The following is a 26,521-nucleotide window of genomic DNA, read 5'->3' on the forward strand; positions in this document are numbered from 1 at the left end:
TGAACAATAATGGGCTGTGGTAGCTCAGTGGTAGAGCGCTCACTTATAGTGTCTGGGATCCATGGTTCGATTCCAAATCGCGCCAACTGGGTTTTGTGGTGTTCATCCATGAAGTTCAACTTTAGTCTCGGGCTCGTGACTTTCGGGGAATAATCAAGAGTAGAATGATTCCGGGCAAAATCTAAGTAACCTATCAATGAATTGTCCCAGTCTCTCTGTCTCTTTCTCTCTCTCTCTCTCTACGTATATTATGTATAATCTAATATAAATAAAATAGTGTTTGTCTGTCTGCCTGTCTCTGTGTGGCCTGGAGATCAGATGAATGGACAAAGAGTTATCAAATTTGGGTCATGGGTACCTTGGTCAATTCATAGTTTTCGCGGTCGCTGAGATCAATGGTGAAACTCCGATTGATTAAATTATTTTCGTTTAATCGTAATGCATATTCAATTAAACAGGGAATGAACAGCTGCCAACTTGCAAATATCGAGTCAGAATAAAATCTTTATCGTAAACGTGAGAATGCAATGCTTATGTGAAGGAAAACAGAAAGCTCATTCAGGCATGAACTACCAGTAAAGCGCGATAGTGACTCGTTGAGGGAGAAACCTGACTAATTATTGTCAGCTGTATTGGAAGATTATAGAGATAATAACATGTACTGCACATGGTCTTTTACCGTTAATGTCTTTAGGTATGTAACTAAACTACTGGGGTACCGGGTACTTGTACTGGGGTACCGTAAGACTGCACATCAGGGGTTACTTTGCACAAAATATGAAAAGAGTTTCACAGTCCTCTGTCGGCAAAACCATGAACTGTAAAGAGAAGTTTTCAACTGCCACCGTAAGATAGAACATTCCGTTGTTGGCGTGCTGAATTCCTGGAGGCTGTGTTTTAGCCTAAAGATGGCTATATCTCTATAATGTTGGTGGTTAACATCAGTTCTTATTACCGGGAGGGTTAGTTGTTTTAGAGCTATGGAAACCAGTAAACCAGTAAATTGTAAAGGCCGCCAAAATTTGAAAGATATCACGTATAGGAATTTCCGTCAAAGTTAAGTCAGTTTCGTAGAATATTTCTGTGTATAATCGGACTTTGTTACATTAGTTGAAATTGAAATGTGAATCGTTTTAAAGTCATAAAAATAGTAAGTCTGGAAGAAGGCGGTTTCAGAAACTAATCGGGGTTACTTTGCACAGGTCCAAAATATCTCTTAGATAGGAAATTATTACTACTGGAACCTCTTGCATTTTAAATTTAGGTAAATTTCGTACTTACGTAGATGCCAGAATGAATTTCTTGTTGGAAAATAAAGTATGAACAGTGGCGGATCCAGAAACATAGTTTGAGAAGGGCCTTACTCACAGACTTCATTTTTTTTAGAAATCACTAGACTTTTTTGGGGGAGAGGGGGGCTTGCAGCTTATACGCATAGGAATGATTAAAATTAGATTTTTCTAAAAAAAAAAAAAAAAAAGAAGACATGAAATTTGGGTGGGCTTCAGCCTGAAAGTCCCAAAACCCGTAAATCTTCCACTGATTACGCTTGCTATCATATTCTTGGACATAAGGAATAACCAAGGCAAATCAGTTCACGGGGATTTTTTTTCTGTTCCTGAGTTGACATTTTTGCGGGACTTATGCTAAACTATTAGAATGTGGTTCCTGTGCCGGTACCATAAAATGCATAATTTTCTTTACAAATATTGGCAATTCATACTGGGTATCAATACCGGAACCCTCATTGTAATTTCAGTAGTTGTAGACTGTATGCAGTTTTGTGTAGATAGTGAAATGTATAAATAATGAAGGGAAAACATTGCACAGAAACGTTATGTTCGTATGTTGAACATACTTTGCACCAAAGTTTATATTGCAATAACTATGGTCATACTGAATGTTTACTAATGAACTTGCACGAATGTTCTCCACATATGTATCTAGCTATTATATGTTTAAAATCCAGTAGTCTAAATCATTACATTCGTAAGTTACATGTGATTTTCTTTAAAATTGCTTAAATCGTGTGCAAAGTAGACACACGCTAACGAAAAAGTAGAAAAACTAAACAAACTTGAAAGTTACAGAGTTCTAAAACACACTGAAAAGTAAAAAATATAGACTTTTCCTTTAAGAAAACAATATTAGCCGACTTCAACAAAAACGCTAGAAAGCGGAAAAAGAATAAAAACACTAGATAGCAGGAGAAAAATAAAAGCGTTAGAAAGCAAAAAAGATGAAAAGCGTTAGAAAGCAGAAACAAATAAAAGCATTAGAAAGCAGTAAATAATAATAACAATAACAATAAAACGCTTAAAGGTTGAAAATAATGCATTATAACTACATTTGAAAGGAAACTGAATTGTATTCCAAACCAAACAAATTAATATCTCGTAATGTAAACTCAGTTCGAATGATATTTTTATGAAGCATTAATTTCTTGGCTTGGCACACACCTGAACTTTTTTTTATATATATAGTAGTAAAGAAATATTTTCAGCTTTTGAACAATCTATTGGTTCGGTTAATCCTGGTTAGTCCTTTTAAAGATTGTTGTTCATAGTAACTTTTATCAAGAAACAGGAAGTTATAGTTTATATATCTTTCGTTTCCGGTTTTAGTACAGATTTAAGAGTCTGCCTTACTAAAAAATAATACAAATTTTACCATTTTTCTTTTGTTTGTTTACTCATAAGTGAAAGGAGATAACAAAATGCCACTTACACAATCATAGATAATGTTATTCTACAACATAAAATGTGAACCTGAAGAATGTTCAGTGTTGCCATCCATAGAAATTACAGTGTTGCCAGAATAACAATTCCCCTAAAATCTAAGTTAAGGCAGCGACTATAAGAACGAACTCAACTGCATTTGATTACATATCATGTTGTTTTGGTTTGCTGTGAACTACTTTTTAAATAGCATTATTATTTAATTTTAACAACTGTATGTTAAAACTATTTTGTTTATTACAAACCAAATACAACTACTATTTAAAAAGTAGTTCACAGCGAACGAAAACAACATGATACGTAATCAAATGCAGTTGAGTTCGTTCTTCTAGTCGCTGCCTTAACTTAGATTTTAGGGGAATTGTTATTCTGGCAACACTGTAATTTCTATGGATGGCAACACTGAACATTCTTCAGATTCACATTTTATGTTGTAGAATAACATTATCTATGATTGTGCTAAGTTGCATTTTGTTATCTCCTTTCACTTATCAATAAACAAGCAAAAGAAAAATGGTAAATTTTGTTTAATTTTTGGTAAGGCAGGCTCTTAAGGGTGGAGATGAAATGTGTTCTTGAGATGCTTAATCGATTACAGAAAACAGTTTCTCGCTATCTATTACCGCTTCTGTTCTATTTAGTGATACCGGAAACGTTGAAACCGGAAATAGTTGACTTTCGGTTGATGGATCACCTCTATTAACAAACCCAATACATAACTTTTAACAGTCTAAAGCCTGGCCAAAATTTTCAGTGTTCTATCAAGTAGTCATTGAGATTTTTTTTTCTTCCGGATAGACAGACACACTTTTCTTTATGAATCTGACAGATGGGCTAACACACAAGCTAATACGTAAAGGAGTTTTGGTTTGTAAGAATTAGGGTAAAATCATGTAACATATACAGGACCGGATTTCCCAATAGGCCCGGTAGGCGCCTATGGGCGCACGGCCAAGAGAAAAAAATAAAAAAAAATATCTAGAAATAAAAATAAATAGCCATAACTTAACATATTTTTTGAATTGATAAAAAAAAATCAGGTTAATAAAGCATTCTGATTTTGAAGTTCATTGGAACAAATAATTGTTGGTAAAGTTAAACTATTTTTCAACATTATGCATCAACTTTGTTACAACATTGATCTCAAACACGGGAGAACTGGCTGTTTTTTTTTTTTTTACTTATTTACTTATTTTTTTACTACAGTTTTTTTATTTATTTGCCCAAATGGCTAAATTGAACAAAACCAAAGTTATTCACCAATCTTTTGTTAGTACATTAACGGTATTTTGTTAAGCCCAGAACCAAGTAAATTTCTCAAAAAACTTGCAATGATAAAATTGCATCGTGGAATGGTGTTTAAGCAATTAACACATAGGCCTGATATAATTATTTAATAAAGGTTTTGAGGAAAGTAACTTTAACCAGACTAGGGGGCGGAAAAATTATTGGGCCTAGGGGCGCCAAAATGCTAAATCCGGCCCTGAACATATATGCACTCTCACACGCGCTTCGGATGTCTTTTCTCGTTCGTCGAATCAATCTGACATGAACATGAATTCATCCAAGATGAAAATAAATTCGGACTTCAAGATTACAGATAAGGTATTCAATGAGAGAGTACCCATAGAGGGGAAAAAAGATGAATGTAATATATTAGGAATTAACACTAAGCAGATTTTACTATAGACTTTCAATTTCAACTGTGTGTCTGCTGGCGCTTCTGTTGTTATGTGTTTTCTTGTATTACCTGACCAGGATATTAGTGCGGTTTTTCGTGGAGGGCGCTAGTGTTGTGTTTACATCAGTTTCTAGGTAAACGCGGTGGGACAGGGGAACGGAGAGCGTCACTCTGCAGTGTATCCAACGATTTTCAAAAGTTGCAGTTTACATGTTATAAGTAGCCTAATCTGTTTCGCTTAATAAAGAACTCCATAAATTGTATAGTTGTTATTGAATGCAGTAATTGTTATTCCTGCAGTAATGCAGATGTATTGTGGATAATGGCATATGCATGGAAATTAACAATTTAAGAACAAGATAGCACACAAGTGAATTTCTACCGTGTATTAAGCAGATTATAGCTATATATATATAAAAATGATTACGTTTTATTTGATTTCATTATAAAACAATAGAAACCTGTAAAACTCAGTAATAAGATGTTAATGACTAGAAGATTAATTATGGGTTGGTAGCTTAGATACTTGCGCAATATCTTGTAACTGTAAGTTTAAATCAAGTTAAAGCTCGCGATGCTTGTATTTGTTTTAATGTAGGTCTATCGATTGACAACTAAATTATTTTCTTAAGTTGTAGCCAAGAAAAAATTCCGATACGTTTCCACTCGAGAACTGTGAAGTTATCTTCGTTGGTCTATTGGCTAGCGCATGTGTCTGTTGTACGTGGTTCTGTGAGAGCCCAACAATTAATTTTACAATCTTTCACTTTCATTAATCATCTGTCTCCTCTAGCATAAAGAGCATAATCATGGGATGTTAAACTAAAGAAATTTCATTTTTTCGATGAATGTGAACCCTTTGGGGGAAAAGGAAGTGAAGAAGAAATTTTCCTTAATTTTTTAAAGGGCTACGGGATTGGATAGCTTGTCTTTCGGGATTGCCTTGTAAAACCTGATTACAATGCATCTTTCTTTTAGGATTATTATCGTAATCCAGCCTTTTGGTAAATGTGAAATAAAAGTATCGATAAAACATCAGCGTATGGGTAATGTAAGCATAAATATCATTGGTTCAATACACAATAAATTCACAAATTTTATTTATGAGTATAGAAATTCCCTTTGAACTTCCTCTGAATTTCTTTCAAACCCTAGGTCTCTTGTGACAAAGAATTAATTCTATTATCTGTTTTCATACACAATATAATTTTGAAGCTTGGGAGCCTAGTGTTGTCTTTGTATCCGTAATACATAATCATTTGTCAATTGACTTCAGAAGACTGAGTTTAGCCCGTGAGCATAAGTTGCATATAGTTCAAACATATCAGATGTACGGTCTTGTTTAACAAATCCTGTGTGCACATATGAAATTCAAAGACAAAGGCAATCAATCGTCTTTAAACAGCTGTTTTTATTTCAAGTGTAAGTACGAAAATGTGCTACGTATAGTTCCAAGAGGGGATCCTTAAAAAAAAAAAAAATAAAATAAAAAAAAAATAAAAAGAACTGAACTTACGTACCTAACATTGGCACTCATCATCTTCTTTATGATTTGATGTAAGAAGCGGCCGCATGATTTCCGGCCAATTGTTTCATCGCCGGTGTCTTTGAGCAATGAGATGACAGTGGAAGACAAACTTGATCTTCTAACTTGATATTTTGAAAAACTTACGCAAGTGGTTTTGTTACTTAAATACATATCTATTCACTCTAATCAATTTCAAAAGTACTATTAACTTTATAATAACATAATGAATGTAAGAGTTACCATGAAAATGTATTTTGTATTTCTTTTTTAATATGAAATTCGTTTTTTTTCTGAATTTCACTGGGGCTATAAGAAATCAATTGTCAGGCTCCCCACTTTAAATTTTAATCGCTCCCCTACCGCCCCCAATGTAACATTGGGTTTATTTCTTTTAAATATTTTTTTCAAAATATGGTAGAAATACTGGATTTTTAAATTACCAAACCATGCTAAATAATGACAGGTTAGATATCAGAGAAAGTTATCTTTATCTACCATCTTAATTAGGGGCGGATCCAAATCTCCTTCGGAGGCGGTTAGATTATCAGTTTCTCTGTCACCAGTCTTTCGCAGCACATCCGAAAATGATCTCAATGTAAATTTCTTACTGAAGGTACTGTCAATCAATCGATAACATGGTCCAAATCGGTAGCAATTTCGAAAACGCCTTATCTCAAAACTACACAATAAAACTTGCTTTAAACAATGAAAGCGCAGTTGCCAAAGATAACTTTGATTCACAAAGATGAACTTCGAGGTTTTGTTAACAGATGAAGTAGGAATTCCTTACACTCTAATGCTACGAAGTTCTCAGTGTTCCTTTGTACAACACTGAGGTTAGTTTATTCGCAAGTTATTGCCAAATTAATATGGAGGGTGTATGTACGTTTTTTTTGCAGTCCCTTAAAATGTTCTGAAAATAACTTACATAACTTTTGAAATTGTGTTTGTCTTAACTTGAACATATGCGTGAAGTGGTTTATTATGAACAGGGCAAAAACAACTGTGATAGATTAATTACAAGTAATCCGGTTAGAAACACTGTTGTTTGTATTTTAGTTCCAAAACCGACCGCCCGCACTCGTTCGCTGGTCAGGATATACCTCCCTCGAAAGAGGAGGGACATTTAGCTGCGGCCGAGATCCTTGAGTGGTTATATGGACAGGGTTGCCACATTGAATTGTTTTCCGGTCTTCGCTGTTCTAAACAGCCTACGGTCTTCACTAGCCAGGACCAAACCAACTGAATGACAATTTGACAACACAGCCGTGGTCATTCATTTTTTTCCCCAAAGCGAAGGGAAGATTTCCTCTGTAAGATGGTGGTGAGGGTGGGGACGAAGTATGTTTCACATATTTTCCGAGGGCACATTTGACATAGAAAGGCTGTACTAAAGAATTGATCAAGACCTCTTCGTACTCAATCTTACTTTACTGTATTTAATATATTATGATGTGAAAGAAAGGATGACGACACATGTACATCGTGAGTCTACGGTATGTTCGCTTTCAATATGGCATGAGGACTTCATATTACAAGGTTGTAATTTATTTTGAACATGTAGATCAAAATATAAGCACAAACGTAATATCCTGATTCATCAACGTTTGAGCCCCGCAGTACATTTGAATTACCGGTATTTATTCATTAGCGTCATATTTCATCATTTATATTCTTTATATCGTAGTACACTATTGATGATTTATTTCTCAATATTACGCCAGATTTACGTATAAGCTAAAAAAGCTATAGCTTAGAGCCCCACTTGCTTGGGGGCTCCAAATTTTTTTTTATATAAGAAACTGACTGTATTGTAATTTCAAAATAACAAGAAAAGGCAAATAAGATAAAACGCACATACGACAATGATATTTTTATTGTTATGTACTAGGCTTTTATGCAGCAAGTAATAAAGCTCTATTTCCCAGCTCCACTTGTAATGAGGCCCCTGTTAGCTAGCTCTGCTTATAATGAAGCTTCCGTTTCCCAGCCCTGCTTATAATGGACCCTTGGTTCCACTTAGATATCCATTAGGTTTATAAATAAGCATATAACGTATATTCAAATCTTAAAAATAACGGCGACATTTTGTCGCTGAAAAAGAAAGCTTGATGTATAAAGAGCCCCTAAAGCTTGAAGTAAAAGGCCCCCTTCAATAGCTGAAGGCCCCATCAAAACTAAATCCAACACTGTTGGCAACCACCATAAAGGCTCGGAAAACTTCCGCTGCAAGTGCGAATCCAATTTGACGGTTTTTGGCACAATAGTACATGGCTCGAACAAGTGGAATTTGGCAAATAGATCCAGACAAATTGAAAACTCAGGGACACAATGTTGTACACCACAAATATACGTATGGTCGGGATCGAACCAGAGGCACTTTCCATCAGATGTAAGCGCTCTTAACTCATCCGACATGCCTCCAGTATCTAAGAAGTATATATATTTTGAACTTATCAATTCTTGCTAGTATAAAATAGAAGCAAACGGGGGATATGAAGTTTAATTTGCAACTTAACTCCAATGTTTTTCAGGGGGCGCGGTGGCTCAGTGGTAGAGCGTTCACCTCCAGTGCTTGGGGTCCCTGGTTCAATCCCAGCTGGCGCCGTGTGGACTTTGTGGTGGACAAACACCGTGCTCGTGGGTTTTCTCGGGGTTCTCCCGTTTCCTCCCACTTTCTTCATTCCACCATTTCACTCATCAATCATCATCACCGTCTCCTTTAGCCTAAGCGGCATAACCGTGGGACGTAAAACATAAAGATTTCATTTCATTTTTCCAATGTTTTCCTCAATTTCAACACTTTACCTGAAAAAAAAAAATAGTATTTCTCTTATTTGTTAAATTTTGCCAAAATGCTACCGAATGAAATTTCCTACAATTTTTGAACACTGCAGCAAATCAGTTCTTACACTTCTAGCTTCTCTCCAATTAACGTAATGAACTGCCAAATCGTGTACACTTTTGTGTTATCTGATAGGTTTGATATAACACTCAAAATTGGAAAATACAGTATTCGCCTGACTAATTAAAGGTTACATAATTAATGCTTTCCCTAGCTTCGTGAAGTGTATGGTGCAAAGGTAATGAGTATTTCAATGTCATGCAGAGAGCGCAAGAGTATAACGAAACAAGGCACAATATGCACGATGAGGAACGCTTACAAACTTTGTCTGTAAAACATTTCCCTGTCTTTAGAATTGTCCAGACCTGTCCCCATTTAAGTTTATCCTCGTTTTTGCTCCTGTGAAGTATCCGTAATATCGAAAGCTTCCAGTATGACAATGTACTCGAAGCTGTTAGCATTAGGTTATCATCACAAGCGATATAGTTCTTCGATATGGGGATACAAAATTGTCTCTCATTATATTTATCGTTTCAACAGGAATGGGAAGCAGCGTTGCCAGATTCACAGCTCGGAATTATTCCAAAACCTGATCAAAATTATGCTAGATTCCGTCAAATTATGCTAGATCCTCATAATTACTAATTCAGGAGTTTAAAAAAAAAACAAAGTTGAGATACGATAACGTAACTTAAAATACGCAGAGCGCAAGAATGCGTGGATAGAACTCAATACTTCACGCACCAAAGCTTTAACTCAACTAAACTAGTGTAGTCGTTGCCAGACTCAATGGCGTATATATCGTATAGTAAATGAATGCAAAGTGTTTGTTTTCATATTTTGAAAGAAAATTACCTCGCAGCATAAGCGGAGTTGGGAATTATCTGCTCGGGGGCAGATTTTTGGTCGGTCTCGGACCTTTCATTTCAGGAATAAAGATGGTCATGAAGTCAGAAATAAAGATGTCAAAAAGTTGGGGGGGAGAATAGCCCCCATAGCTCCGCCCATGCCTCGCAGAAAACCCTGAGTGGAGCCACACACACACACACACACAAAAAAAAGGCCTAAGCCGTTTCTAACTTACTTCGGAAAATGAGACTGCCTGTATGATTTACCGACTGTATGAACAATGGGAGAGGATACATTTCTGTCGTTCTTTTTCTTCCCACGACCAACTTCTTTCTCATCTCTAGGTTTTGTGGCTTTTTGATAAACTTGCTGAAATTATGCTAGATTTGGGCAGGATGCTAAAAGCAAGATGCTAGATGCTAAAGACAAGCAAATTATGCTAGATCTAGCATCATTATGCTAGATCTAGCATCATTATGCTAGATCTGGCAACGCTGATGGGAAGATATGTTAAAGTCAAAATTTGTGCTTCAGTTCACTTCAGTGTATTTCTTCCACTTGATTTAACGTTTTTCTTTTAATTGTCTAACTGAATGACCCTTTAAAATGGATATCCATGCGATATTTTATTTACATCTTGTTGGTATTAATAAATATTTATCAGGCACCCAACAAAGTTACCTCTTTCACTGTTTAACAATTCAGATACAAAATCTGCCCACAAAGAAACCGAACTTTTAATAATTACGATTAACAAAACTGTCTTTAACTTTCTACTCTCTAGCGCCGCGTACTGGAAGTTTGGGCAAGCATTTTAACGGTAATTTCATCAACCTATCTTACGTCATTTCGATATTACTTTATACTTTATTAATTACTTTATAAATGTTGCAGGATTTGTACGAGAAAGAATGTATGAGCCGAATGTAATTTTGTAAATGTAATTACCGTTCAAAAGCAAGTACAACATCAATTGAAGATGAAGGTAAACCTTGACGTTCATCAATATTATGTGATGATATTCACGTTCACTAAGTGTGCGATACTGTATAGAAAAATCGTCGTTTGATCTACCACAAAATAACTGACTTCAAGAAGTAGTAAACAGTAAATCGTCGGTTTTAAAATTGAATATACTTTGTGTAGCTGGTAAATTTGTTCCACGCTAACAAATGAACATATAGTAGAACGGGGGAAGACGCCATACTTTTTCATTTTGAGGACTGTATCTCTTGAATAATGCGGTGATAAAAGGCAAACTGTACAGCAATGAATAGCTACAGGGTTAACGCACAATTGCTGTAAATATCGCATGTTGAACTTCTATGGTGCACTGACAATTTATTGAAGAAATGACTAATGAAATTTGCCATCTTACCCCGACATGTCGGGTAGAGATGCCTAGTGCTTCGGGGAAAGATGCCACGATAATAAAATTGTAGTTACAATTAACAAAAATATACGTTAATGCTTTTATTTCAGTACAAACACACACTATAAGCTTGTCATGACCCAACAGAGTTATATGTAGCATAAAGAAATACACAGAAATATAAATGTAGTTAGTTTGAAAACACTGTACTTCTCATACAAAAGGAAACTTCATGAATTAAAATAAAAGCTCCGAAGATAATATGTTTTATAAGATTAGTTTATATCCGTAGAATAAGTATTAGCTACATTCTAATGCAATATTGGGTCTTCATGTTTATCTAATAGTTAGTATAAAATACAGGAAAATACGCGTGCAACTCAAACAAACTTAAATCCACTAGTCATGAGAAAAAGGTATGGTCAAAACGGTGTTTCCTACCATATCAATCCGTATATTTATAACATTTGAACTCAGTTGTGGCAAGAGACACATGTATCAGGAAATATTTCACAATTTTCGTGTAACCACATGTTACAGATCGTACATCCGATCCATGCCACGTTTACACCTTTTGGATCGAATAACATCGACCATATATACAGCAATGGTCATTGGAGGAAACATCATCCTTTCTGTTATTTAGACATAGCCCTACTTTTGCAGCTGATCTCTTACGAAGTTTCTTCAATTTGCAACCAGAACTTCCTCCAGAACTGAAAGAGTACATTGTTGCTACTTCAACATTTACTTGCTGCTTATCCCTAGTGCGTTTTGGGAGTGTATGTTCAGTGTCAGTGGCTGCTCTTTTTGGTTCCCGTCTCCTACCAGTTGGGGTTTCTTCGCGATCTACGGGATGAATTAGAGATATGTTTTCTGAGGAAGGGAGCATGAACGTACAATATTAACGGAAGATGCAGGAATAGAAGATCGAGAAAAGTCATTTGAGGAGCTAAGACTTGCAGAATCTCGAGGAAGGTGTTCTGAAAGAGTACTGTCATCTGATGAAGAGGGAGAAGCAGAATTGTTCGTTAGTTGAAGCAACACTAAAATCTGAAATAGCAAAAGCTTCATCAGGGATGATTTTAGGATCGTAGGGCAAGATCCCACATGCTTGGAAACCTGAAGTACCATTTCTGTGTGTTGCAGCTTTATCCCAGACTTGACGATGCAAGATAGGAAATAGTGACCTGAATAGTTTTCTATGTGGATCTGTTCGCTGACATTGTGACACAGCTCTGTAGAAACAACTCTTCAATGGACGAAAGAAGCTCTTATCTAATGGCTGCAAGTAATGAGTGCAGTGACTAGGAAGGCAAAACATGATAATATAATTTTCTGTTGCAAAGTCCAGCATATCAGGATTAGCACAATGAGAAGAGTGACTGTTCAGAATGAATAAGACTTTTCCTGGGGGTTTGCGTGGCAGAAAGTGTTTTTTGCAACCAATTCATAAAGATTTCAGAATTTATATAGGCATGTTTTTGATTCATAACTACTCTAGAATTATTAGAAAGAGCATCTTCTCACTCGGACTTCTTATTTTTCCTTCTCAAAATACATAACATTGGCAGAAAATTGCCTTCTGCATTGGAACAAGCAATCAGTGAAATATTTTCAACTTTGTCTGCTGACGAAAGCACTAACTTGTTTAAAACCTTTTGCTGCTACTATAGTTTCTGAACAAGAATTTAATTGTAATCCTATTTCATCACAATTAAAGATACTACCTGCCCTGTTGAGTAAATCATGTTTCTCACAGATTTTTGAAAGAAGTTTAAAATAATTTCCAACATTCTCAAGATTCATAGCTTCTGCTCGATCGCTAGACAAATTCTGAAACTTTCTTCTTACTAACGTAGGAAATCTCATGAAAGACTACAACCAATCGTATCCAGCCATTCCATTCCCTTTGTTAAATTTATGCTTCACACCATAACGTTCAGCGAAGTTGTATACTAGTGTTCGTATCTCTCATCCAGTTGGAGCAAATCCTGCATTTTGTAGTTTCTATATGCAGGCAAAAAGCAATTTTAAATATTCATGACCAAGACAGCCTGGAAAAATATAAATACACAATGATCATACGATGTGTTATGGAATATGTATAGAAGTGTATGTGCATTGTATACGAAGGTTTTACTAATAACTAACTCTTATGGAACTCATACCCGCTATATCAAACGTTCGCCCTTTCCGAACTTTAAAATAATACCAGGAGAATAACAGTTCTGTATATTTTCATTTTCAACTTTCTTGATATTAATCGCGAAGTTAGGAACTTCGTGACTACCCGAGCTTGCATCTTTACCCGAGAAAATGTACACATGCATCTTTACCCGACATTGATGTAGCAACTTTCCCAAAAATCGGAGAAAGATGCCAGCTGAAAATTCGCTCCAAAACTACCACAAGATATGCTGAGACTCACATGCACTTAAACACTGTAATCCTCTCTATACAGCAACTACGTGTTTCGCCTCATTATTAATTGCATTACAAACTCATGCAGGAAATACGACTTATTCACAAACAAAAACATGTGTAAATTTATTGATAATTTCTATATTTTACCATAAAACAAGTGCATAACATACTCATCGACGTGACTAACGGCGTCCCTTTCTTCTTCTTGACCTCCGCTAACAGCCTGCGCAAGCTCGTGCCATCTGTTGTTGTTACGACGAAATTATAGCAAAACTAGCAGCTCTCCCCTATGGGCATCTCCCCCCGAAGCACTCTAAAGAAACACATACACAAGCCTGTGACGATCTTTCGATTCGTGCGAGTGAAGATGATAACTTCTGAAGTAAAATTACAACATATGCCGAGGTTTGGATCTGCAGCTATGACGTTAAAACAAAGGCACAGTCGATTCAATGAGTAGAATAATCTTCACCTAGACTCTAAAAAAACACGTCAAAGTCTCTCTAATATTAGAATCATATTTATTGTTATTTAGAATAATATTTTTGTGATGGTATTCATTATGAATACATCCCACGTGGTCAAACTATCAACGAAAAGTTTTATTTAGAGATAGTGAGGTATTTGATGGAGGCTGTGAGCAAAAGGAGACCAGAAGTTTCGGAAAATGGAACGTGCATGCTACACCATAACAATACTCTTAGTCATTTGTCCTTGCTCATTAGGAACTTTTTAGCAAAAGGTAATACAACTGACGTGTCCCAACCACGTAACTCACCTGATTTAGCACCTGCAGATTTCTGTATATTCTCCAAATTGAAAACCACCCTTAAAAGGCCATCGTTTCCAACCCGTAGAAGAGATAACGTACTGGGGACCTTCAGCTATTCCAAAAAAAATTACGTTCCAGGATGCGTTTCAGCAGTGGAAGATGCGCTAGGAACAATATATTAATGCTGAAGGAAACAATTTTGAAGGAGGTAAATCTGAATAACTTCTACAACCGTGAATAATATTTGCTTCATTAATTATCACTATGTTGATGTACTAACTAGCTACTCAAATAATTGTGATTAGCTAACTAAACATATCGGAAATGCTTCCAACAGTTCATACCGTTATTCTCAGGGATTTATTTGTAGCCAGGGAAGCCTGGGAATTTCCCCCCTTCTAAATTTTGGTTTCCCTGTCTCTAAGTTTAATTTAGTGTTCCCAGCCTGGGAAGATATTTTCCACCTTTCTTAGGCTATACAATCTGTTTTAAAGTACAATGATTCAACTTCATGTTTTAGTAACATTTTTTTTTTTTTTTTTACTTTTTTAGTATGTTTATTGTCGCGAACTATGTTGATCTTGTTTATAGAATTGTTTCTAGAAGGAAAATCTTGCAGCTGATACCTCTGCTTATCATTTTTCATCTGAGTTGCACAGTAATAATAATAATAACAATAAACATTTTCAGTTATCTAGCCCCCGCCAAGTGAAATTTGTGGTGGACAAACACCGTGCTCGTGGGTTTTCTCGGGGTTCTCCCGTTTCCTCCCACTTTCTTTATTCCACCATTTCACTCATCTCTCATTATCACCGTCTCCTTTAGCCTAACCGGCATAACCGTGGGACGTAAAACTCAAAGATTTCATTTTTCATTTCATTTTCAGTTATCAGTGAGCAGTCACTGCAGTTGTGAATTGGTAGCTTCTTCGTTGACAAGCACGTTATAAGGAAATGGATATTAGACTATAAAAAAAAAAAAAAAAAAGAAAAGGCAAGTAATTCCGGTACACAAAGTAACAGGCTTTCGTCTGAAGGTAGTGCAACGTGGGAAACCGCATTATAGACCGCATTAACTCATTAGTGTATATTATCCGAAAAATCGGATGTTGTGTTAATTACATTTTAATTCATTATAATCTAACATCCATAACTTTTGCGAACAAATCATTGTTGCCCGATCCATTAACAATCATGATAGGGTGTTATTGTTCTCAAGAAAACTGCCACTTTGGTTTTACAGGGCAAATCCTTCATAGGCGGCCATTGTTATTGAAATATCAATAATGTTCCAAGTACATGACTGTTAAAGAAATGTGAATTCGTTGTCAATAACTAAAACCGTTAAACAAAGAACCCAAGTGCTAATGTTGTGTGAAGAATAAAATATTATTTATTATAAACACATTAGTGAAATATCGCCTATTAGTCAAGTATTTCCTGTGCATGTGATATTTTCTATTACTCTTACCGCCCACTACAATCGAAAATTTCAGGTAGAATCCGCTACAGTCGTTTAAAGTGCTCTAAACATATCTCAAAATAACAAATTGTACACAAATATTATCTCTAGGAAACTTCATGCACTAATGGGTTAAAAAAAAATGGTAAAAAATTATAAACTTGGGGTCGCCTATCAAACTAGTACCATAATTTCAAAGTAGGTAGGTTTAAAAATAACGTTGTCCCAACCACACTTTAAAGTTGTTGTGCTATACAGAACACAATCTTGCATAAATATTCACCCCTTCTACAAACTCCACAAATAAATCACTGGTTATTCTACAAATAAACATATAACAGGTCTACACTCAACACGAAAGACCCACAATTACACGTCAGCAAATACAGAAACTCTAAAAACTTACTTTTACTTACCTTACATTGCTTTACGACCAAAAATCCAGTACTTTTCAACTACATAACAAATACACGTATTTTCTACAACGAAAATCGTCTATCATTTTTCTATTCTATAAACACCTGTAAAAGTGTATTTATGTCGCGGATATAAATCCATACCGATAACCAATGTTTTAAAATTGTATCAAAGTTAGTTGCATTAAAATGTAGAAAATGTTTCAATAGTTACTGTACAATCAGCAAAGCTGGCATGAAAATAAGTTCGATATTGCCTGTATCAAATTGGTATGTTTAAAGACTTGAGATGTTATAAAAAGAAAATTAAGACTGACGCCGAATTGTTAACTTCAAAAAACATAGTGTCAAAATTTATAACAAAACACAAAAGATCTAAAATAAAAATATTTTATAGTACAAAATTCGTATTAAAGGAATTCTGCTACTCAGAGATTCACTATTCTACCAGAATCTTTCTTTTTTTTCTAACCTTTTACCAGGTCGGTAGCCAGCCCAAAAATGTAGGGGGGTTCGGTAGAACTTAGGCAGGGGGGGGGGCAATCCAACCATATTATAGTTCGTTTGAAAGCCTATCGTGAAAATTTTAGGAGGGCAGCAAACATTTAGGGGAGGCCGGCACCCGTAGATCCCCCGTGGGTACAGGCCTGCCTTTAACAAGGTTTAAGATGACAGCTGCAGAATGTAGGTCCCAGTCGATATATAACTAAAAAGGGTTAAGTTCCAAAGTTTTTCGTCCGTTTCTAGCAATATTTTGAAAATTTACCGGGAAGAAATCGATAATTTGCTCGCTTGTGTGCTTTAAAAAAGTAAGGACAGTGGAACTTGTTTATTTTATTTTTTTTTATAACTGGATATAATTATAGAACTATTAGGCAAGAGGAGAGAACTACTTCGCGCAAGGCTACAGGGAAACTACAGAGCATTTGTATCAGTATTGCCAATTTAGTGGAAAAGTCGTTAAATCTAGGGGATTCGACTTCCAGAATAGCGACAAAAAATAACATTCCCTTTTTTGGTGATTTTTAAATGACGATTTGGCGACTTTTTCACAAATCTAGCAATTTTTGTGATGTGAACAATTAGTTGAAAACAGGTTTTAAATGTTTGTTTTAATTAATTGTATTAGGCCAAGCGTTATATAGCCTACATCCCTTATAACTTGTGATATCTCCAGAATCCCGCTTGTTTTCTTATATTCTACGTTTTATCATCTAACGGAATACCATTTTAACCTTCCATGTCATTTAGTTAGCAGAGTTTCCATTAAAAGGCAGAAATAATACAGTATTATTTCTAAAACCTCGAGTAAACAGTGAAGGAGTGTAAGTTTTTTTTTCTTTGTAAAGTTTTAAATTTCATGCGTTTTTTCCTAGAGAGCTTACGTGAAAGCGGAATTGAACCTCCAGGTTCTATAGGGCATGGAGTTGATTTTGAGTTTATCGTCCCGTTCAGCAGCGAGGCTATGATACGTAGACTTACTAATTAACGTGGAATCCGAACCACATGAGCTCCCGCCGGGAATCGAACCCGGGTCTCCCGCGCCTAACCCTAACCTATCCCTACCCTGCCCTACTTCTCGCTATCTTACTCTACTCTACTTTACCCTACTCTGTTATACCCTTTTAAAGGGGTCTTAGAAATAGATGATATTTAAATTTTCGTAGCTGTTATTATTCTTTTTGTCGAAAACCAAGCGGATGGCCAACTTCAGAGTAAATGCCACTAAAAGTGTACGTAATAATATTGCATAATTAATTGTAGATGGTGGTGACGGTGTTGTAATTCATATATTATTGTCTACAATGTAAGTAGTCATTGTGTGGTAGTTGTTATAAGTTTAATTAATAACACACATTATAGCACAAATACAGCACTTAGCCACCGCGTCAAAATAACAACATGTTAAGATTCTTCGTTGCATGATTATGCTCGTAGGAAAAACGTTTTGAAATAATATTTTGCTATTAATATAGAAGTCATAGGTTGTATTGATAACTGTATAAAGTAAGCATTGTTTCCTTGACAGTGATATATTGTATCTTCATAAATATTGAATATAACATTTTTATAAACTAGTCCTGTTAGCAGTGGCATTTTTACGATTTTGTTTCGGGGGTGGGGATTTGTTAACTTTAGTCCTGGAAATCTGAAAATTCTGCAAGATACTTCATTTACTTTAAAACAGTAAATTAAATTTCGAAGCTCCCCTATTAAGTACGCCACTGCCTACTTGTAATTACATATTCAAATGTATTATTTTTAATTGTGTGTCAGTTATGTATTATATAAAATAAAAGTTCCAGAAAATCATCCACCCAGCTCACACATTGACGTTTCACCCCTCACCATTTTTCCAGAATTCAGTATCATTTTTTTCAGAATTCTCAGTTAATAACAATTTTTTCTTTTCTTTTGAAAAACGCATGTTATTTTCTTGTAACACTCTGTAGTCCAATCACAAATACTAATTACCAACCAAGGGCGCCGATCCTGGGGGTCCGGGCTCCATAATGCTCATGTGGGTCCCATGTATTTTTTTGAATACCGTAAGCATTTTCATTATTATATGTACTTTTAATGAATATACAATATTTGCCATAATTTGAATTCAGTTTGTCTTAAAATCCTTATGTATACCTTCTTAGATCATAGTCTGCAACCAAATACGCATCTGAATGCAGGCACGTAGCCAGGATTTCGTAGACCCTAATAGACGGGGTCCGTCACATGAAATACTCTGGTTTTCACACCAGGGGCTCAATCATTCTAAACTATTTTACTGGCCAACATTGGTTCGTTTAGCTAGGATTTCGTAATGAGGGTGAAGGGATCCGTGACATGAAATACTGTGGTTATCACACCAGGGGCTGCATCAATCTAAACTATTTTACTGACAACATACCCATATTAGTTTGTTAGAACAATAAAATGAGGATGTGTTAATATTTTAATAACAAACTATAAAGAAATCTCAAGCAAAAGAATATTTTTAAAAATATTGAAAAAGATATAGCCTTCCGAGGTCATTCGAACTCAGTTTTTCTTGTCTTCTTCCCTCTTTTTCTTATCTTCGATTAATGCCGTCAAAGATAGCAACGAGATCTCTTCCAGCGGTAAACACATCCTATAAAATTGATTAGTGTTGCCGCGAAATTGAAAATTACTTTAACAAGTGTAACTGGAATTTATGTTGCCAGGCTCATAATATTGGTGATTGTGGTTATTTCTTAGGTTCTACCTGAGAATCTATTTGATAGAACAGGTTTACATATTGTCATTTATAGTCCATAGGATTAGCATGGAGCTAAATGGAATTCGGAACGGTCAGTTTCAATAATATAATTTTTTAGATTGAACCCCTTCCGTTTTCTCCACACAAGAAAAAGTAACCAAACGCTTGCTATAGTTTTGTATTTTTAACGCCGATTCTTCTTTTTGTTTCATCCCTCCTTAATGTTTTCATTTATGGTTTCGGGAGAGTCTGAACCCCCCGGACCCACCCTTGACGAAGTGCCTACTGAATGGGCCTCCCAAAGTTACATACAAATCGGCGCTCTCAACAGCATTATTATTATTATTATTATTATTATTATTATTATTATTATTATTATTATTATTATTATTATTATTATTATTATTATTATTATTATTATTATTATTATTATTTAGATAATTCGCATGCTTTCTATACAGATCGCGCACTATGAGAGATGGGTATGAAAATAAATGCTTAAAATTGTTTTCATGATGTGTTCTAACTGTATTTTAACTGTAACATTTTATCATGGATGTACTAAATTACTTTACAGAATAACCATGAAGCATATTGACGTTGCCCTGACGAAATTAAAATCTAAAGGTTCCCGTACAGATGACGATGACGAACCGTCACTTCTGGAAAAAATTCTCCAAATTGACTCGGATCCAAAGCTAGCATCGGTCCTTGCACTAGATATGTTTCTAGTAGGAATCGATACGGTAAGTCAGTTAATTAAGAACGAAAAATATATAAATGTACAGGTTGATACGAAAATGTGTCGCAGTATTCATTTGGAAAACAGATTTCTCAAATTACAATAAGAAAAAATATTCATATCGACGTGTACTCAAAAGTGGATAGTTTCGGAGTTACAGGGTGCTGAAAACGTGAAACAAGTGAATTTTTAGAGATCTATAGCTCCACTACTATGGGACCTATAGTAGTCGGGTCAAGACATCACTGAGGAACTATTGTGTGAACTATCCGAACATCCATGTTTAAGAATGCTCCAGTACTTCCACCCAATTTTTTTTAGAGACATACGTGGAGAGTGATCAAGTAGTCCTAAACAACCTCTCTAAAAATGATTGTGCAAGTACCGGAGGTTGTGAAAGATGGATATATTTGGATAGTTCATTGAGCTGAGCGAAGCGAAGCTCTTATACTCGGGTTAGCCGTTTGGTTGTCCGCAAACTCCTCCTAGACCGTTTGGCCGATCTCAACCAAACTTAGCACGCTGATAGAGTATGTCGTGCTGAGTGACAACATAGGTCGAAATCAAAAATCCGATGTACCATCGAGGAATAATCACCGAAAAACGCTTCCTCCTAGACCGTTTGGCCGATCTCAACCAAACTTAGCACGCTGATAGAGTATGTCGTGCTGAGTGACAACATAGGTCGAAATCAAAAATCCGATGTACCATCGAGGAATAATCACCGAAAAACGCTTCCTGATTACGTAGTTTAAGCTCGCTCAGCTCATTTCATTGCAATCGGGTGTATCCATTGCATTCCTAGTATACTAGTTCCTCAGTGATGTCTTGACCCGACTACAATCGGTCCTATAGTTGGTCCTAAAGTTCATTTTTTCATGCTTTCGGCACCTTATAACTATGAAACTATAGACTTACGACACAGGCCATATGAACTTTTCCCCCCAGTTTGTTTTCAAAATATTGTCACAAATTTTTTTGTAACACACTGTATAAATAAACAAGTTATAGTGTAACATGTATACCACGTGAAGGAATTTGGTTTGTATGGAGTGATATTTGTTGAATTAATGTTGAAACCGGAAGTGGTAGTATATTATCTACTTCTAGCTTTAGTAGAGAGTTCAGAATGGAGATGAAATATATTCGTGCAACACTTACTTCATTGCAAGAACTGCTTTCCGCTATTTTTTTTACTCTATAACGACCAATGTTAAAGCCATAAGTGTTTGATTTCTATCACTTCCGGTTTAGTAAGGAGATTCGAGTGGAAATGCACTCTTAAATGATTGTTTAATATTGCTCATCGCTATGTATCATTGTATGTCACTTATGTAGGTCAATATTAAAACCGGAAGTTGTAATTAACTTTTATTGCTTCCGTTTTTAGGAGAGAGTATTGCAAGAAACAGCTTCTCACAATTTATTATGGTTTTCACACTATAGCAATCAACGTTAAAGCTGAAAGTGGTTGATTTTGTATCACTTCTGGTTTTAGTGGGAATATTAAAGTACACATGGAATATGTACTCGGACACTTAATCAATTGTTGGAAACAGCTTCTCGCTATCGTTTACCGTTCTAACTGTATAGCAATGACCATTAAAACCGGAAGTATTTGATTACTGCTGATATTAGTAGAGAAATTACAGAGACTGAATGTATTTCTGGTAAGCTCTATCAATGGCAGAAAACCGTGTCTCGCTGTATATTACCGTTTCGGCTCTATAGTGATCAACGTAAATATCGGAAATAGCTACCAACTCTCGTTTGTATACCACCTTCCTGAACAACTCCTATTTCTAACTTTTGACTCTGTACTTTCTGGTAAAAATTGATGGTGGTCCATTAAGTAGTTTTTGAGATTTTTTTCTTCCGAAGGGACACGGCAACAGAGTTAATGCACTTATAAATGAATTTTGCCAAACCAAACTTCTTAATAAATTAAGGCAAATTATATTTGACTGATTTAAGTAAAATAAAAAAAATACAAGTACCGGTATCACTGATCAGGCGCGTCGGCAGGAATTTATTTCGGAAAAGGCCCAAAGCTTTTCTGGAGTTCAAATTCAATGTGAGGATAAATTATATTTAAATTTGTAAAAATTAGCCCTAAACTTTGACTAAATTTGGAAAAATTCGGGATTTTTTTTGGGGGGATACATCGATATTAATGATCAAGCATGTGATTCTTTTCTTATTTTCAAAAAGTTTTAAATATTTTTTTTTTTTGATATTTGGCATGCTTCTGTGTTACAAAATACAAAATGTTACATCCCTCCTCATCAGTGCCGCAAGTAGGATTTTTTTCCGGAAGGTTATGCACAACACAGGGAAGCAACGGGGAAATTGCTAATTTAAAAAATATATTTTAATTGGTTGTCAAGTAATATACCTAGAAACTAGGAAAAAATGTGAAACTCGTATGTCGGTGGATTATCTTTCTCCCCCAAGCAAATTTGAAATGACGCCTTTGCAAACACACGTTGAATATTTGTAGTCTCATTTCAACTTAACTGATTTGATTTTAGAAAAAAAATGAAATATTCAGTTTTACCTGTGTACGTTTTTACCTGGAACAAAATGTTGAGACGAGCTGAAGTTGAAATATACTGATTGCAGGTTTAATGGCAAGAATTGCAGACTGGAAAATCTTATGTGATATGATGCACACAAAACTTGAAAACTGAATGAATCTAACCTTTTATTCTATTCATAGAAGAAAATAGAAGCATCCTCTTGGTCTACCTAATTTCCATGGCTAGTTATTCCTCCCTTTCCATTTTCTTTAATTTAAACATTCACCTTTCTTTATAATTAAATGATGTAAATATTCCTTTGATATAATAACTAAAATCCCGTTATGTTGATATCCGTGCAAATTAGTGTAGAACACTAGTTTCGTTTATCAGCTCCTCTTAGTTTTGGTGTTACTGATGACGGACCATTTGAATCACAACTAACAATGGCCGAAAGTATGAAAGGAGAAACGAAAGAAAGTAACAACTAAGAGAAAGGAAGAGATGAATGGACGAAAGAAAGAAAAAAAGAATGCAGTTCTTACATGGAATGAAATTTGACAAATACAGTATTATTTCTGAACAAAGAGCATACGAAAATGGAAAGTTAAATGAATTTCTTAAAAATTATTTTACGTAAAATGCAAGAAAAAAAAACTAACAAATTAATTTCTGGGAGGGTGATTGAGCCCGACAGCCCTTCTAAATACAATACTGTCGCCTCACATAAAGCAGATTCGAAGCCAGAAGCACCAGTTAACAATAATACATATACTCGTATACTCGTCATCATCATCATCATAGGTATTCTGCCTTTATTGGCAGGTCACTTGCCGCAGCTGAGAAACTTCCGTTCTCCACGGTCTTCCGCTAACCTCTTCGTGTTCACATACGATTTCTTTCTTTTGATATCGTCCATTAATTGTAGTTTCCTTTTCCCCATTCTCTTTCCTGCCATCATACCCTCTAGCACGTCCCTCAAGATACAGTTTCTTCTCAGGCAATGTCCGAACCCGTTTTCTCTTCCTCTTCTCAATAATATCTAAAAGTGTTCTTTTCTCTCCCACCATTTTTAACACCCTCTCATTCGTCTTCTGCTCGACCCAACTAATTTTTCCATTCTTCTCCACACTCACATTTCGTATGCTTCCAGTCGTTTTTCATCACTTTTACACAATGTAAATGTCTCAACCCCGTACAGTACAACACTACACACGAAGCATTTTATGAGTCTTTTTCTCAACTCTTTATTCATGATCCCACAAAACATACTTTTCTTCCTCCTAAATGCTTCTTTCGCCATTCCTACTCTTGCTTTTATTTCCCGTTCGAACTTCATGTCATTACTAAGAATACTACCTAGATATCGAAAACTATTCACTTGTCCTATTTTCTCCCCTGCACTTTTATATTTGACACAGACCGCTTCGTTCCAATCACCATGGCTTTTGTCTTTCTAACATTTATTTTTATCCCATATTCTTCAAAGCCCTCACTCAAGTTTTCTAACGTCTTACTGATTTTCTTTTTATATTCTGCCACAAGCGCCATATCATCTGCAAATCTTATACATCGAATCAGTCTTCCTCCAACCGAAATGCCATTTTCATCATGTAGGCTCTTTTTCACTATCTCTTATAAATATATATTAAATAATGTTGGCGAGAGACAGCACCCTTGTCGGACGCCCATTGCAATTGTACTTTCCTCTGTCAGTTCCTTCCCTATCCTGACACTTACTTGTTGGTTCATATATAAGTTTCTTATGAGTCTTCGATCTTTTCATTCCAACCCAATCTTCTTTAGAACTCTCAACAACAATTCTCAGTTCACGTGGTCAAAAGCCTCTTCTAGATCGATAAATACAACATACACCTCTTTCCCTTTTCCTATAAACCTTTCACCGATCACCCTTAATAATTTATTTGCATCTCTTGTGCCTTTACCTCTACTGAATCCAAACTGTTCCTCCTCAACCTTTCCGTTTGTTCTTCCATACAACCTTCTGCAGAATTTTAGCTGCATGAGATGTGACACTAATAGTTCTATAATTTTCACATCTCTTTGTGTTCGATTTCTTAGCCATCGGTATCATGATCATCTTCAGGAAGTCTTTCGGCCATTTCCTGTTTCATATATTTCATTGCAGAGTCGGAAGAATTCTTTCTTGCCCTAGTCTCCCTTATTTTCAATGAATTCGATTGGTATATTATCTATCCCGTTCCCTTACACTTCAAACCTCAGATATAGCCTTTTCAAACTCATCCCGAAGAATCCTAAACCCTTTATCACCCTCATCTACTTCATTTTCTACTTCAACATTTAGGCTACATGGTCTATACCTACTCTCATGTAAGTCTTCAACATACTCTTTCCACCTTCCTATGATCTCACTTCTCTCGCTGACTACCTTCCCATTCTTATTTTCTACTGCCATCGTAACAGCCCCTTCTGTCCTCTGAAATTCCATTGATTTCACCTCCTTGTACATTTCCTCATATTTTCCAACTCTTTCTAATTCTTCTATGTCCTCACATTTTCTTTTGTAAAACTCTTCCCCTGCTCTGTCTGTTTCCCTTCGTAACTCATCATTTAATTTTCTGTACATCTTTCTGCCCTCTTCTGTATCAACCTGTTTCCAGGTACTCCTTTCCCTTATTTTCTGCAACACCTGTTCCGTAACCTATAGTTTCTTAGTTGTTCTGTGTTCGTGGTAACCTACTACGTCTTCTGCAGCCTTCTGTGTGCGAAGTTTAATATGTTCCCACCGTGCGTTAGTACCTGCGCCTATCCTTTTCTCGTTTGAATATTTTTCTTTAAATTTTCCAAGCAGAAAGATTTTTTACTTCCTCATTTTTCTACTTTTCAGTATCCAACACTTTGTGGCCTGTTTTTCTTCTGTCAATATTTTTCAGTTGAATATCTACTTCGGCCAGCACAAAATTATGATCCGAGAAAATGTCTGCCCCGGGAAGGGTCTTCGCGTTTTTCAAGCTGTTCCGATACCTGTTCTGAATCATAATATACCCTATCTGATATCTTCCTCCGTCTATTGGTGAATTCTATGTATATCTTCTCTTGTGCTGACTGAACTTAGTGTTCCCAATTAATAGTGAATTATGTCTACAAAAATTCACCAGTTCCTCTCTCCTTTAATTTCTTTCGCCTAAAATATATTTTCATACGATACTATCTTTCTGTTTTTCTTCCACAACTGCATTGAAATCTCCCATGCATCCCTCTTCTCCCTGTCTATAATTTCTTCTATTTTCTCACAATTTTCGTCTACTTAATCAGTTGCATGTGAAGTCGTCGGTGCGTATATCTGAATCACCACTAGATCCTTCGTTTTTCCTTTAAGTCTTAACATAAGTTCAAGAAACAAGAATGAAAGTAGTACGGAACTTAGAAAAGTCAATTGATTACAAATCTGCGAAGTGACGTTGCCAGCTTTAATTTCTTAGAAGGGCAAGTAGGAGAGAATAGACATTCTTTTTTTTTGAGGGGGGGGCAATTATATTTTTGTATACCGAAAAAAAAATACATTTATATTACTTCACGTATTTTACCTCACGTCTGGGGGGAGGGATTCAGGGGCTGACGATGCCATCGGGGAGGTCTGCTCCCACTTAATCTTATCTAGTGTCGTCACTAAAGCTGCCTATGTATATTGTTAATAAGGACACAGTATTCATTTATACACTGAGAAAAAAATTGTAGGTGACGTACTTAAAAAGATAGGTTACATGCGTAATTCCTGTAGTTTTTGGACTTAACGTACAGCAGACGTATAACTGAAAACACATGTTTTATAATACTTTCTGTATAAGTGTTCCATCTATACGTATTTTCTGTATGAAACAAAGTAGGCGGTTAGGATCTCACATACAAATGGACGTATATAACATATAGCCGACGAAGGGAACATAAGTATAT

The 26,521-nt window shown here is 35.7% G+C and overlaps 1 protein-coding gene across 1 annotated transcript in view; it reads left to right on the plus strand.

Annotated features, from left to right (window-relative positions):
- The window catches only part of LOC145676517 (putative cytochrome P450 301a1, mitochondrial), a 217,644-nt gene that overhangs the window by 187,483 nt on the left and 3,640 nt on the right, over positions 1 to 26,521 (plus strand). Inside the window, exon 7 of the mRNA XM_081747340.1 lies at positions 19,902 to 20,070. Within this exon, the coding sequence (XP_081603466.1) occupies positions 19,902 to 20,070 (169 nt within the window). The remainder of the gene's footprint in view (positions 1 to 19,901; positions 20,071 to 26,521) is intronic.

Source organism: Thermobia domestica, unplaced genomic scaffold (genome assembly GCF_964235325.1).
Source record: "Thermobia domestica unplaced genomic scaffold, izTheDome1.hap1.1 HAP1_SCAFFOLD_190, whole genome shotgun sequence".
Taxonomy (NCBI): Eukaryota; Metazoa; Arthropoda; class Insecta; order Zygentoma; family Lepismatidae; genus Thermobia; species Thermobia domestica.